Source organism: Rhagoletis zephyria, unplaced genomic scaffold, assembly GCF_001687245.7.
Source record: "Rhagoletis zephyria isolate East Lansing unplaced genomic scaffold, Rhagoletis_zephyria_1.1 Rzeph_scaffold_09870, whole genome shotgun sequence".
In the NCBI taxonomy this organism is placed as follows: domain Eukaryota; kingdom Metazoa; phylum Arthropoda; class Insecta; order Diptera; family Tephritidae; genus Rhagoletis; species Rhagoletis zephyria.
Genome location: NW_016166948.1, coordinates 10,231 through 22,719, shown reverse-complemented (window position 1 = coordinate 22,719; position 12,489 = coordinate 10,231). Strand labels below are relative to the sequence as shown.

The 12,489-nt window shown below is 34.7% G+C and overlaps 1 protein-coding gene across 1 annotated transcript; it reads right to left on the bottom strand.

Annotated features, from left to right (window-relative positions):
- Positions 1-8,312: 8,312 nt before the first annotated feature.
- Positions 8,313-9,524, bottom strand: LOC108376088 (semaphorin-2A-like). Its single transcript, XM_017632266.1, has 3 exons — positions 9,497-9,524; positions 9,220-9,335; positions 8,313-8,557 (listed from the first exon to the last, which is right to left on the bottom strand). Exons 1-3 carry the CDS (start codon positions 9,522-9,524, stop codon positions 8,423-8,425), a joined length of 279 nt encoding a protein of 92 aa, XP_017487755.1. The 3' UTR covers positions 8,313-8,422.
- Positions 9,525-12,489: the final 2,965 nt, after the last annotated feature.

Here is a 12,489-nt window from a genome sequence, read left to right as displayed (position 1 = left end):
TTCGCTAATAAATCAGTTCGGCTGTTCGCTTGGCTGGCCTCTGTATTGTTTTGAGCTGAGCTCTTATGTAAGTAAGTATTTATTTGTATATGTGTTGAGCGTTTTGTGTACTTCTGAGTTATGTGCTCTGCGCTCGTTTGCTCTTTCCTTCGGTGGTTTGGTAGGCTTCGAAGATATATGCGCATGCACCCAACTTGACCGTCGGCAATAATTCTTAAAACAATACAACGAAATATTTAATGNAAATCGCGCTTCGTTTGTTCTCGCCGTTGTCATTTGTTGCCCACTAGTCGTGAAATATGGCTAAGCATTTCCTGGCTATCATTGGCATAGGCACAATTTGTTGTACGTCAGTTCGAAGTTCAAGTTTACTAATTGCTTAAATTAACATTAGAGGCCTTTGCAGTGTTATAGAAAGTGAATTCTTATAGCAAAAATCTTGACAAAGGTTAAATGCATAAATGTACGATACTTCCGTACAGCATAAATATCTTTCTGCGAAAATAAAATTTGGGATTTAGAATAAAAAATTTACGGCTCTATTATGTCTCAGTGAAAAATTCGTGTCGCCGTTTTTTAAACGGAAAAATATATGAAAAAGTTTACATTTGCCAGTAAAAAAATCTTTGCACCGATACAGAATTGGGCTATTAATATCGTTCTCCCAATAATACTCGTTTCTATGACAAATAAATTCAACTTCTTCGTAGTAGATTACGCTTTGGTGATTGGAAGGTTTGTGTGGGCATACAAAAGGCAGTTAAGCCGTTAATGACGGTTAGTGATTTGGCCTTATGACGATAAGATTTATAAGGATGCCTTTTTACTTCTGCAGGATTTGGTTTTTCTTGAGCTTTTAGTAATACTCGAAGTTTAGCCTTTATTTTGGTGCTTTGACGCCACTTTTTGTATGAATGATGATAGAACATAGGTAAGAGTAACAGAACAGCCTCTAAAGTATCATGTCACAGCTTTTGGTATATAAATTACTAAATGTCTCAAGTTAAATACTCGATATCACAAAAGATTCCGAGTGGTCACGAAAAACGACGACCAAGAGGTCCAACAAGGAGGTCTCGGAGAAATGACGATGTGATTCGGAAGCCACCGAAAATTTTCAAAACTTGCGGAACAGCTTCGCAAAAATCCTTGTACGTACCTAAAGGATACGAATCGATTTCGAAAAATCTATTAAAATTTCGTTAGATCTCCAAGAACTGTTGGAGCATCCCAAAAATGAACTTGGAAATCTGAAAAACTCTCCTATCACGTTTTTTAAGTCCTGTTCTACAGTTCTAGAGCGTTGTTAACCGAATGAAACTTTGTTTGAAAATGGCTTCTTGGTCTCAAAATGTAAAATAAAGTTTTATTTTAAGTCTGTGGTGTTTATAAGGTGTCCAGCAATTCATAAGCCTTCTCGTATAAATTTGTAAGGAGGTACAGCTGTAACCCTTTACTCCTTCAGATTTTACTTTTGGTAATATCAATGTCAGAAGTTATAGTTGGCTTTTTAAGAAAAACATAATTTTTGTGCTCCTTCATAGTTTTTTTAATAATATGCAGGCGCTCTAAATCAACAGCATCCTTGATTAGAAATTTATATCAAAGTTATGCAGTTGGAATGTGAGAAAGGAACATCCCGAAGTCAATATACCCGCAAAGCCAGGACCCACATTAATTAAAAAAAAAAAAATATTTAAAAAGTCCAGTGCAATGTAGAACACAGCGTTGGTAACACATAAAAGAGAAAGTTCTGTACAATTGAAGAATAGTAAATATTTTGGTGCCTAAGAAAAAATAGGTATTGCACATAACTTTTTACAATTTTTTCCTTGAATATCTTGGGAAATTTGCAATATGTATTTAATTTCAAATAATTTTATGTTATGGACTAATATATTTACACCCATTAAATTAAAATTTCCACTTTATTACTTTCTTAGGTTAAAAAAATATAAATAATTGAACGGAAATTTTTAATACGTATTCGTCCTTGGGAGCAAAAAAATTTAATTTGCTTAAATTTTGCAGAACTCTCTCTTTAATTTTTATATTAGTCATATCCTTTCAATGTTGTTTATTTTAAAATATCGCCTCAAATAAAACTTGGAATAAAATTTAGAAATGACCTAATATATTTAGAATATGTTAACAAATTAGTACTTCACTTGTTGGCGAAAAATTCTACTAATATTATTTTTAAGCAAATTATTTTAAGGTGCCTCCCTGGAAACATTTACAAGATTTTAGCTTTTACTTAAACTTTAACTTTACAAGTAAATGTTTTAAAACTCTTATTTTTCTGTTTCTTTGCAGGGATCGCATATTTCGATTAAATCTACAAAATATAAGTCAATCGATTTGTGAGGTAAGTGCATAGAATCTATACGCGAATGGGGTAAAAAATGTATAAAACCTGGATAAAAATAAAAATAAACAAATATAAAATAAAAATGCATGCAACATCATTTCTTATGCTCGAGCGAAAGTAACTAAACTGTCAAAGGAAAATTTCTGTGAAAGCGCTCCCAAAGCGACGAAAGCAACTTAGCCGCTATGCAAGTACTTGCAGAGTCGCTCCAGCCAGCAGCTACACAAAAAAAAAAAAGCCACAACAGGAAGTGAATCAAGCAGCTCGAATAAGGAAGACATTTCACTTGAGCCAAAAAATAAAATGAAAAGAAATACTTTAAAATGAAATTTAGCGAAAAGGAAATTGAGAAATATATCGCATGTACAAACACGCCCTCCACAAGTTTAGGTGCCTGCTTTCAGTGGTTAGCGGAAAGTTATAGAAATTGAAAGAGTGAAATAGTGCGGTTGATTTGAAGTTGAAATGTGAAGGGAAAAGAGTAAAAAAAGCAAAAATGGAACAGAAAAGAAAGTTATAGAGTTCAATGGTTATTTGCAGCATATGCTTGGCTTGGTTTTCAAGTTATGCAGCCGCCGCTAAAGGCAATTCAAGTTTGGAATGCAAACGCAGAGAATTGCCGCCACAAAGCGAGAAATATCAACAACACAAATAACTAAAAAAAAAAGAAAATTGCAGAAAACGTGTAAAAAGCTGTCTAAGCAAAATGCAGATAAATGCAAACTGCGCACCGGCTTTCAGTGAAATCAAGGCGGCGGCAGTCTCTTGTCGGACTCAGAGTCTTGCATTTGCAGCTCGAAAAATATCAAGAAATGCATTCATCCATAAGCAGCTGCAATAAGAGACATGTGCATTCCCCGTTGTTGCTCTCTGGGTTTCGCTATACAAGCGGTGTATGCGTTTTTCTGCTGCTTTTGGCTCGCTGTCGGTTAAAGACCAACGTAGCGTATACGCAACATAAAAGGAAGTACACGCATACATTAATGTATGTAGTTCTAATACATATCAGCTTGCGCGCCTGTTTATTGTTTGCTTACTTTTGCATTATATCTGCTGAGCATTACCACTTCTCAAATGGCTTATAAAATTGTTCGCTGAATCTTCGTCTGGCAGATCACTGTAGAGTGCCTCAGGTTGAGCTATACATTGGAAAAAATATTTAGATTTATGTAAACCTCGATTCCCACTGAACGACTTGACGATGAGTAAGTATTTCATTCAGTATTTCATTCAGTACGAAAACAGTTGAGTTGAAAAGCATTGGCTTGAACCGATATAGATTTTAATGATTATTGAGTTCTTTTATGGTGAAATTTTTTAGGGTTTTACTAAAAGGAAGCGAGTTAGGTAGCAGTGAAATTTTTCACTGATGTTTCGAAGCTTTACAGTGGGATTTGTGAGGCGATCTTCTATGACAAATGCTTATTAAAGATCATATTTTATGCTGGGCGATGAAAGGAGCACCTCACTCTCGCAACAAGACCTCACTCTCGCTTTTAGTGGGGATTTTTAAAGGTCGCTGCCCCATAGTTATTCACACAGCAATACCAAAAACCACATGTGATTCTTACTGCTACAGTTATCTCGAGGATGATGAGATGAAATCCCCCCCGTGTCTAATAGTAGGTTGTTCAGTTTTTTCAAGGAATTGATAAAATTCAAGTACCTTGACTCGCACTTAACCAATCTTGAAAAGCCCCCATGGACTAATAATAGCCGTCTCTATAGCGCCATGATTGGGTCGCAGCCTTTCATCGAATGAGCAGTGGTTATTGTTCAAGATCACAAAGAGCAACTTGAATAATATCCGATTGTGTCCCCAACTGACAACTACCACTTAACCTAAATAGCAAATAACCAAAAAAGCCCAGAATTGGAAAATGGTTTTACCTTTTGATATTTTTATGCACAGATTAAAATATATGGAACTGTATTACCAATTGGATGTAAATACATATACTAAGTAGTACGCATGTAAATTCAAAAGCATGTTCACAAAACATTCGATTATTTAACAAATATATCGCTTTTATTTAAATCGTGATAAAATTTCTATCGAACACACACAAACAAACGTTATAAGTAAAATTGCGGCACGTTGCGGCGATGCACCCTACTACTACATGCAAGCAACAATTGAATAATGCAAAATCAACAATTTATGAAAAAGAATAGGCAAAATAAATATAAGTTCAAGCGCGCGACAGAAAGGAATGTAATCGCTTGGCAGAACATGTAAAATGGTTTTTGGCCTCCCTCCGCTTCCCACCTTTACTCGCCAACGATTCAGCTAATACGAATAGCAGCGTGTATACTTACTACGATTGAAAGACACAAACATACGGCGCATATTACAAAGTTAAATAAAAAATGGAATAATACTTACTTGCTCTTGCAATAACAAATACAAGAACCGATCGGCAAAAGCTTCGAATGCTATCGAATGTGCCGTCATTTAAAATATCATTTGGTATTTTGCTCACGTTACGCGTTTGTTTATTTAATTCGATTTTTCGTTGCCACTACCTTCATCCTCACATACATACATACATACATTCTTCCCTACTTGCTTGTGAAAAATGCAGTAGCGATAGCAGCCAAAACAAAAATTATTGCTGGGGTTTTTGGTAGGGGGATTTGCAATTCTTCGTAAGCATTGGCGACACCCCGCTTTGCAGCCAACGGGGCCAGACACAAACAGCAGTGTATTGAATACAAAATTGTAAATCGAAAATTTCTTTGAACAATTTTATTTCAGTACATATGCATGTATGTTTGTATGTATGTATATTTACTTCTGCGTGCATATTCGGCTGAGCATTTGAAAATGTTTTGGTATTTAATGTTTTTTTCTTTCTCTAATTGTATGTGTGCCCGTGAAAAGTCGTTTTGAAAATGCCATTTATTGGTTGGGCTACGTGCGGAAATTTGTACACGTTTCGTTGTTTTTTTTTTCTTTTTTCTTTGGTGTGCTTCAAAAATGTTTATTAAGTAAGCAGGAAAATTGATTTTGCCTTGATGACTAAACGGAAAAAAATCAATTATGTATGTAGTTATATGCCGGCTCTGTTGGAGAAAGAGGTTCCATTTCTTAAAAAAAAAAAAACAGCATTAAGGATAGAGTCAAAGATTTAACGCAAATAATAACTTGAAGGTAATATTCACAAAGTAAAATAATATTGATTTCTTAAGCCAGTTGGAGAAGAAATGGCAAACTGCTTAATTTTGGCTCCGAAGACCTTTAAGCCCTTCCTAGTTTTACTTAAGACCGCCACTAGGGGAAGTGACTACTTCAAGAGCTCAGCTTCAGTGTCTGAAGATGGATACAAGCAATGCTAGACAATAGAATAATTCACGCTACAAATGGGACTGCGTCTCTGACCCATAATGTGAGTAGAGGTTGAGATGCCCCACAGGGAGGCGTTCTTTCACCATTGCTGTGGGTAATAGTGTTGAACGGCATACTAAAATACCTCAACAAACACAATCTTACACTTAATCCGTATTGATCTCCACCTAAAAGAAGAGAGTCTGGACTATGGGGAATACGCCAATTCCGGCATGGGACGACCATCAATGAAATACAATCACGACAAAAGACCGACTCTATAGTATCTAACCTCAGTTTCGAATATATATGCATGTGAGAATTTCATCCAGTATAGAGTGGAGGGGGGGTAGAGTGGCCAATAAAGAGGCAATCTCTTTCTACATCGACGGTTCAAAGACGGTCAGAGGTGTTGGGGCAGGTGTAAACTCCGAGGAACGCGTCTCCTTGTCTCTTCATCTAAGGAATACGGCAAGCATCTTCCAAGCGGAAGTCTTAGGCATCTTTGAATCTTGTAAGGTTATAGGAGAAGGCATCGGAAGAATTAAGAATGCAACAATATACTCTGACAGCTAAGCGGCTCTGTTAGCACTAGCATCATCGATTACCAAATCCCAGCTAGTCCAGAAGTGTAAAAGGGAATCTCAGTACTTGCGACAATAAGCGTCTCTCTTGTCTGGGTTTCCGGACTTAGGAATATAGGAACATTGAAGACAATGAGAAGGCCGATGAATTGCCGAAGGCAGGAGACTACGTGGAAGAATCCGAGGCTGTTGCACTGGCATGCCTCCTCGAAGTCGTTCAAAGAGGAATTGGTATGCATTTTCCTTTTCCAAGTAAAATATTCTACCACCCTTTATTTGTTGCGGTAGGTACTCAAACTTCGCAAAACTAAATTTTTGCTATTTAATAAATGACTATATTTATGTGACTTTAAGGTTACGGTGCAGGGATGGCATTTTCAGGGATTATAGTCGAAAGTTTAGATATAGGTGGGAGGTTCTTTCACCATTTGTTTCGTCGCTAGAACTTCTCAAATATTGTCAAAAACGCGAATTTTTGACAAATTTGCTTTGCAGTCTACCAACCCAAACTACATACATATGTACTGTAATCAAATACATGTAGGATAAGATTATGGATCCTCGTCTATAAATTTGCAACTAAAGCACTTTATCGATCACGTTGCAACAAAATGCTTACCAAAGCATACAACTTTTAAATTTGTTCTAAAACAAAACTAACATCTTTTATTTTAAAGATTGCGCCATTCACTTGATATCATAAATTTTCCACCTATCGCATTCAATGCTTGCACTTTTCGCATTTCAAAATAACCCACATATTTTAACTTTTTGCTTAACAATTTGTAATCAAATTTGCATTTGCCCCAGAGAAGCATCAGAGATAAAGAATGAGGGGGAAACTTGCTATAATTTATTCTGCCAAAATGCGCTTAACTACAAAGTGCAAATGCAATTCAATGCAAAATGCACAAATTGCGCAAATTGCCCGGAAGACATATTTTTGCTTAAGGGATATATAGGTACCAAATAAAATGGGTACAGAACATTACAAAACATAAATGGTATGAACGTATATGACCACTAATAAAACGATTGCGCTAGCTCGGACATGCTCCGGTGAAAATATCCTTGAACTCCGCATTAATATAGGGCGGACCTTCCTAAAGTTGGTGTACAAAACTGGCGCAGATTTTCACAGGAGAAAACCAGTTTGCAAAGTTTTGGGGTGAAAATTCCTCAAAAATTTCAAAACCTTTAATTTTTCAAAATTCGATTATATTTTCGAAATCGTATTAAATTTTTAACGTTTTCAGTTAGAAATCCTTCAAAATTACATAAAACTATGCACAATTGCTTAAATATGCTTCCGATTTCTAAGAAAATAATCTCTTACCACACTTACTTAACAACCAAAAGTGAAATATCTCCACAGATTTCCACTTTGCATACAATTGAACAAAGCTAAGGAGCATTAAATAAATTTCCGTTGAACGCAATTAAATCGAAGATATTTGCCACATAGTGACTTTAATTTAATGCTAAATGTTGTCATGGTCCTGACCACCCAACTAATCTCGAAGCAATGTTCACACGCGCTAGGCTGCTATACAAACATACGTACATACATACATACATACATACATATGTACATGTTTATGTATAGAGTTTGTCAGTATCTGTATTTGTCAGTTGGCCGGTAGCTGACACTGCTTTGTGGCGCAACAAACTAATCCCGGTTTATTTAAGCTCATTTATTACACAAACTACTACCACGCCAGAACCAGAAATGCTCTAAATGGTGTATTTGTATTAGGAGGAAGGTAGGAGATGCAGCAGCAGTGGAAATTCCGGACCCACCGCCGCACATTAGTTTGGCTCGAATGCGACCGAAATGTGCAAATATCAGTGTGGCAACGATGTAAAGCAAATAAAGCAAGGCGTATATCACAGACGCACACATACTTCCACCATAATACTTGCGTATATGCATATGTATGTACGTGTGAGTGGGGCAGTTGTGGCTATACAAGGCTAACCAAAAGCCTCAATAAAATAACAACAAGCCAAATAACCGAAATTACACAGCAACAATATCCAAGGAAATAGTTAAATTGTTTCGATATATATGTACATGTATCTATGTAGATATACTTACTTATAAGGACATTCATATATATGTATGTACAATGTGTAATTTCATGGTCGCCCATTATCTATACTCACATTTATCACATAGTCTTTTGGATTGTGCGCATTCGTGCCGCATACATATAAGCGCGCCCCAGAGTCCATCGGCTGTATGACGCGTATGTGGTTGCGGCATTCCACCTTCTTGAAGTAAGTTTTTTTTTTGCATGAGGTGTGTGTGTGCGTCCATACGTGTTGACATTGTTGTGTTACAGTTGTTTGTTATCATTTTTTTTTTATTTGTCACATTGTACCAAGAACGAAAGTTAAACACACACACAAAGCAAGGAAATCGTGAAAATAATAATATCGAAAATAAATGGCAAACCAAAAGCACATACGGAGAAAAATTAAAGGAGAGGGAGAGAGAAAAAAAACACAATTGCATATTTGCATTAATCACTTTGAAACAGTTATATCTTTTTCAAGTTAATTTTACTAGCCAAAAATACAGTTTTGTGTAATTTATTAAATTTTGAAAAACTTGTACGAGTACATTGAAATATCGCTTAATTTATTTAAATTTCCATACACTTGTGTTCTTTTGTTTGCGTGGTTGCATTGTGCAATGAGTGTAGGTAGGTGGGGTGGGTAGGTGAATATTAATGTTGTAACACTTTAAATTGCGTAGTGTACATGCACTTAAGTACGTACTTAGTATTATTTAATTTTTGAGTACTGGGTATATAACTTAAATTTATAAGTACATAAGTATGTATTGAATTTAAAAAAATTAAGTTTTTTAGGTTTAGTCAATATAACTAATTTGATATTTTATCTCAGTTATTGGTTATTCGTATACATACCTCACGCTTGCCCTTGGACACGCAGCTGAGTATATCTGAACCCGATGGTTCCAGTATGAGCACATCGCGCTGAAAAAAAGGCAGAAGGGAATTATAAATACATATTACAATAATTTCTTATCACAATTTTATTTTATTGATTAAGCCACGAGTAAAAATTAAAGAGGAAAATCTGTATGTATGTATCTATAAGAAGAAATGATTTAACAGATTCAAAGTAAAATAATGATATGAAAAGTGTTTTCAATTTTTGTTAATCGATACAACTAATTTTTACCGACCATGGAAGAATTTGTTGTAGTCATTTCTGCATACTAAACTCAGAAAAAATTATTATTTTTTTGGATCACGACAATCTTGCAGCAAAGGTACGATAAGTACTGCTCCATTAGCAAGCGAAAAAGCTCCGAAGATTATTGAAAAAGTCTTCCAATCATTTAGATAATGCACTTGGTACACATTGTACCGACGTTCTACCATTCACTCTAAAAAATTTTTGTTTAAATTTGCGCATATTAAGATAGGTAACCAGTTTCCTCTCTTAATGAATGCAAATTTAAACTCTGCTGGCTTACTTTTACTTATCATATGTGTGGCGTAGAACAAATTTCAAATTTGTTTTTTGAGTTTTAATTTATTGTTCACATTTTCACAGTTTACACATAAATGTTTAAAATTTCCTCTAAAAAATTTTCGTTTACATTTGCGCATATAAAGAGAGGTAACCAGTTTCCTCTCTTAGTGTGTGCAAAATTAAACAATGTCTGTTTACTTTTACATATCAAATTTGTCACGTAGCGCACACAAGGGTGGGTTTTGGGGCTAAATTTATTATGATATAAGAAATTTTGAAAGAAAAAATTTTCTTTTCCATTTCTTGTGCGTCATTTTGTAAGAATCTTTCTTTTTTTCTTGAGAGCTCTTTAAAGTTTAACTGCGAATGAAAACATTGTCCTAAAAATATGCAATGCATACTCACTTACTGTTGCTTTTTACACTTTACAGCCTAAAAAAGTTTACCACTGATATGTACTTAATAAGCATTCGAAGATTTAATTTGCTAACTTCGAATTCGTTCCACCAAAATGAGCTACATGATAATAAAAAAAAATACAAGTTCAGTTAAATTTTCGTTATGCGAATTATTAAAAAATAAGAAACCAGAAATCGACGAAAATTAATAAAAAAGTGTAAAAATTTCGTGAAATTATTTAACTTATTTAGATTAAAATTCTTTTGAAAAATTTTGTATTACTTTTGAAAGCTGAGTGCATCTTTAACCCTTAATTTTTTCATGATTTAATGATCGGATCTAAACCAAATTACGAGACGATCCTTAAGGTACCATCTTTCCGGTAAAAAGAATAATAATTGGAATCGGTTCACGCGGTGCAAAGTTATGCGGTGGAATAAATAAAAGAAGTAAAAATACTCCGAAGAATTGATAACCTCCCCTTTTTTGAAGCTGGTTAAAAATGTCTGAGTTCTTTGTAAATTTTATGTAAATAAAATGCAATTGACGATACTTTAAAAAGTTTATTTATTTATTTCATACTGTAAATAAAACTTTCAGAAATGTATTTTAAAGAGCGAATTTTCAGTATTTGCTGATGATATATATTTAGAAGTATAAGCCATTTCCCCCAAAAAATATATTCCTGCATGCGCCCCTGGCACTTAGTATTTATTATTTGTAAAAAATATATTTTTACCTTCAAAATATTTGTAATTTTAAACATTTCATGTGTATATTTTAAACAACTCATGTTCAAAATCCAATCTTGAACATCTTGTGCGTATACTTGAACATATTCTGGTTGAAAAATAAACACTTTTCAGTAGTAGTTTTACATGCACTTTTTAGAGTGTTGTTATTACTTCACAGGGAGAAAAATCCGCTTATGAACTACGCAAAAAAATACTAAATTAAATTTGGCATATGCAGTACTTTAGTTTAGAAAAGAAGAAATGTGAAAAATGGTATAGGTTAGCAAGCTGCCACTGCATTAGGCTGTGGAAATAGTAAATGTGGCTAGTAGTGAGCGAAAGCAAGTCAAAGTATCTCCTGGCAACACACTAAAACAATAGACTCTTGTAACACGCGTCACTTTTGGCAGTTGTTGCAATTTTGAAGTACTCAAGGACTACGATTAACCATTAAGCACCGCCAACAACGCCAGCCTGGAAATCAAGCGAAGAATAACTCGTCCAACAGCTGATCGGAAGAAAATCAGATCCCACTCTCGGCGAACAAAAAGTACGATCAACGAGATTTTATATAACGCAGAAAGATGGATGAGGTCTAACCAAGATGAGAAGGCTTTTGGACGATTTCGAGGGAACTATATTATGCAACATCTAAGGTCCTGTTCGCGTGGCCGATGGGTACTGAAGAAGAGGGAAAGACGAGCTTTTTAACGTTGCGCTGGCTTGGCAATGTTGGACGCAAGAATGACGACGCTCTGGTCAAAAGATCCCTCGACTCAGCATCCATGGGTGGACAACGAAATAAAATGAAAAGCCGAAATGTGCCAATCAGGACCTTTCTAAAGCTGGATGAGTGAGGCAATTAACGGCTTTTTTATTTGACTCACAGTGATAAATAAATGAAAATAGAAGAAATGTAAAATAGAACCGTGCGACAGCCAATTAGACAAACTAGTAATTCAATATACTCGCGAAACTAAATACACCTCAAATATTTCAAAACTGCGTTTTTAGTTTTTCTATCTGACGTCTGTATTTTCTTTAAGGACATTGAACTTTCAAATATATATGTATATATTTCAAAAAATTATTTAAAAAGTGCAGTGCATGTATGTTGGTTGCATAAAACTATGGTTATCAAATAAAAGAAAAAATTCTGTAAAATTAAAAAAATATTTAATTTTTTTGTGCACAAGGACGAGTATGTATTGAAATTGTTCTTCTAAAATTTTGTCCTTGAATATCCGTGAACATTTTCAATTTTTATTTTTTGTAAAAATTATATTTTAAAGATTAATATCCTCGAAATTTGTGTTTCCAACTTATTTGCTTAAAAAAATTAAAATAAGTAAAAGGGCGTTTACAATACTTATCCGTTCTTGTCACCCACAAAAATTTCAAAACCGAGCACATTTAATACATATATGAAAATCATCACCCAAACGTTATATATGTTGAGGTAGTCACCAGCTTATTTGGCCCACATTTTCGAATGGACTCAATAAAAAACTGTTGAGATTACTTTATGTTGTATATCCTAATAAACGTTTCATAGAAGGACAT